Below are 3098 nucleotides of genomic sequence, written 5' to 3' on the forward strand. Positions count from 1 at the left end.
CATACGCAATCGATTAGAGGTATCCGGTGACTGTTCTTATACTCTATCTGATAGATAGATTGCAATTTGTTTGCTAGATTTGTTGGCCATATAGCTTACATTTTAATATGCCAACTGAGGTCAGAAATTTAAAGGTAATAAAATCCTCTAAGGGCTCCACTCCACTAGTGCCGGATGTAATCACTAATCATATGCCGCTTGTATTCGCATTAAAATGATGGCGCAATGAGCGGTGCTAAACCAAAATTGATTATCTTGTCTCTTATTTGGATTCTGTTCGTAATCAATAACTACTTTAGTTGTACGTAGTATAGTATTTTTAATATTGATGGCCACTAAATTACGCCAACAAGAAACTTTTTTTATTATTAAAAAATAAACATTATTGCTTGCAGGAGAAACTGTTTTTTTGTTGTGTAAAGTGGTACTCATAGTAGCTCTAACTTGGAGAATTGATGTAACCTCTGTTACCCATTGATCTTTCTATTTTCCAGCCAAAAACTTTAATTAATAGCATATCCCTTGTTATTTTTTCAACGTGTCCATCTTCCAAACTTTATATTTGAAGTGGACTTATATATAAATGCTAAAACCTGAAATTTTTAACAACTACACACAGAGTGAAACTTTATTTAATAACAATAATCATATTTATATATGCATGAATGTATGTATTTAAAATGTTCCAATGCTGTAGCTTTAAGAGCAAAACAATAAAAAGCATTTATTAAATAGTTCTGCTTCACCGGGTCCATTGGGACTTATGTATATAATTGTAACCATGGTAATTGTGCCCTGCCCTTATTTTCTCTCCTCTCAGTTGGGTTTCGGTTCCGGTAAACGCTAATAAGCTAATATTTTTCAAGTATTCTTTCTTTTTAATCTTTGCTTTGCATATACTTGATCAAATCAATGACGCGGTTCGAGTAGCCGAACTCATTGTCATACCAAGAAATTAATTTGACGAACTTGTCGTTAAGCGATATGCCAGCCTTAGCATCAAAAACTGAAGAGTGAGTATCGCTAAGAAAATCAGTCGAGACAACTTCCTCGTCAGTATAGCCAAGAATTCCTTTAAGAGGACCGTTTGCAGCCTCCTGTACCTTGGCTTTGATTTCATCATAGCTGGCGCCCTTGCCCAAGCGTACAGTTAAATCGACAACAGAAACATTTGGTGTGGGAACCCGGAAAGCCATACCAGTCAATTTGCCGTTTAGAGCAGGGATGACTTTTCCAACAGCTTTTGCAGCTCCAGTGGCAGCAGGTATAATATTTTGGGCAGCGCCACGACCATCACGCCACAATTTTCCGGATGGACCATCGACAGTCTTCTGAGTAGCAGTAGTGGCGTGTACAGTGGTCATCAGACCCTCAACTATCTCAAAATTGTCGTTAATAACCTTAGCTAAGGGAGCCAAGCAATTAGTAGTACAGGAAGCATTCGACACAACCTTCATGTCGGGTTTATAGGCATCCAAATTGACGCCGCACACAAACATAGGTGCATCTGCAGATGGTGCCGAAATTACCACCTTCTTGGCACCGCCCTTTAAGTGAGTAGATGCTTTTTCAATGGTAGTGAATACACCAGTGGATTCTACCACGTATTCCGCTCCAGCGCTGGCCCAGTTGATATTAGCTGGATCGCGTTCGCTAAAAACAGTAATTTTCTGGCCGTTCACAACCAGAAAACCGCCCTCAGCGGCTACAGTACCCTTGAAACGTCCATGAGTTGAGTCAAACTTGAAGAGATATACCATATAGTTGACATCAATGAATGGATCATTGACGGCAACAACGGAGGCACCCTTGTCGATAGCGGCGCGAAGTACCAGGCGGCCGATGCGTCCAAATCCGTTAATACCGATTTTCGACATGTTTTGACTTGATATGATTGTTGTTTTGCACAATTTCTAGAAAAAAAAATTTTTACACATATGTATGTAATTAGTAAGTTGAAAGAGTGTAATAAGTAGCCGTTAAGAAGTGTAAGTTCACTACCGTTCAGTTCGCTTGCAAGGAATCGACTGTGCTATCTCAGAAGCATGGAACACTTTCGTTGAGTTAAAATATTCCGAGAAAATTTTCAAAGTCATTTGAAGGACGTTTACGTCAAGCGTAACAACCACTGCGAGCGAGCTTTTCCTCTCATCAAAATCGTTGTTGTACCATAATGAAATTAGGTAAAGGTGGCGTTGCAGAGCGGGCGTGGTCCCTTCTCTTTGCGAATATGACGCCACTTTTATTTTGTCCGTATTGAGAAAAAAAATTTTAATTTCATGTAGAAATTACAGTTAAAAAAATATAAATTTGATTTAAAACACCTTTTTTATCATTTAAACCAGTTTATGTACATACATATGTACATAAGTATGTACTTATATTGTGATAAATAGTATGACATAAAGCTGCTTTTAAACGATGCAGCGGCCATACTATCTCATTTCACGTATACAATCATACATGCATATGCTGCACAGAATATCAAACTGATTTAGATATGTCTGCTGAGTTATGAACATTAAGCTATTTCTCTCTCTCTTGTCCCTTGTCTGAACAAAGCTCCTTGCAAAATGCTGCAGTGTGTGAACAAAGTGTGCAGTCTCACAGTCACAGATACTGCTTCACGTGCAGCCACTGGGTCGTTTATAATCAGCTTAAGACATTAATAACTGACAAGCTGCCTAATGGGAAATGCCTGCAGTCAGAGCGAGAGAAATATATGCGTCCAGTTGGATTTCCAGTTGAGCTAGAAGCAGCGCTGCGGTATAAATGATCGATGACGGATACAATCCGCGATTGTTCCAATAAGAACAAAGGTACACACACACAAGCATACATACTATGTAACTCTCACTTGCTTTCTTTCTTTTAAAACAAAAAAATTGTAACAATAAAATGACTTCTTTCAAACCGGGACTATGATAAAACAAAACTTTAAGAAATACTTTGTGACGTCATAAGATTCATACGAGCGATAGAACTATACCTTATGTTCCGAGTACCATGAGCAAATGCTACCCAACAGACATTATGAGTAGTTATTTTTACTGTATTTGTATACCTGTTTCCTGAAGTTTCAAAAGTTTGGTACTTTC

The 3098-nt window shown here is 38.2% G+C and overlaps 1 protein-coding gene across 1 annotated transcript; it reads right to left on the reverse strand.

The window, feature by feature from the left end:
• Window positions 1–650: 650 nt before the first annotated feature.
• LOC111078894 (glyceraldehyde-3-phosphate dehydrogenase 2) lies at window positions 651–2107 on the reverse strand. Its single transcript, XM_022373825.1, has 2 exons — window positions 2002–2107; window positions 651–1913 (listed from the first exon to the last, which is right to left on the reverse strand). The coding sequence occupies exon 2, from the start codon at window positions 1875–1877 to the stop codon at window positions 879–881; it is 999 nt and encodes a 332-aa protein (XP_022229517.1). The 5' UTR covers window positions 1878–1913; window positions 2002–2107; the 3' UTR covers window positions 651–878.
• Between the last annotated feature and the right edge of the window lie 991 nt (window positions 2108–3098).

Source organism: Drosophila obscura, unplaced genomic scaffold (genome assembly GCF_018151105.1).
Source record: "Drosophila obscura isolate BZ-5 IFL unplaced genomic scaffold, ASM1815110v1 contig_87, whole genome shotgun sequence".
NCBI classification, from domain to species: domain Eukaryota; kingdom Metazoa; phylum Arthropoda; class Insecta; order Diptera; family Drosophilidae; genus Drosophila; species Drosophila obscura.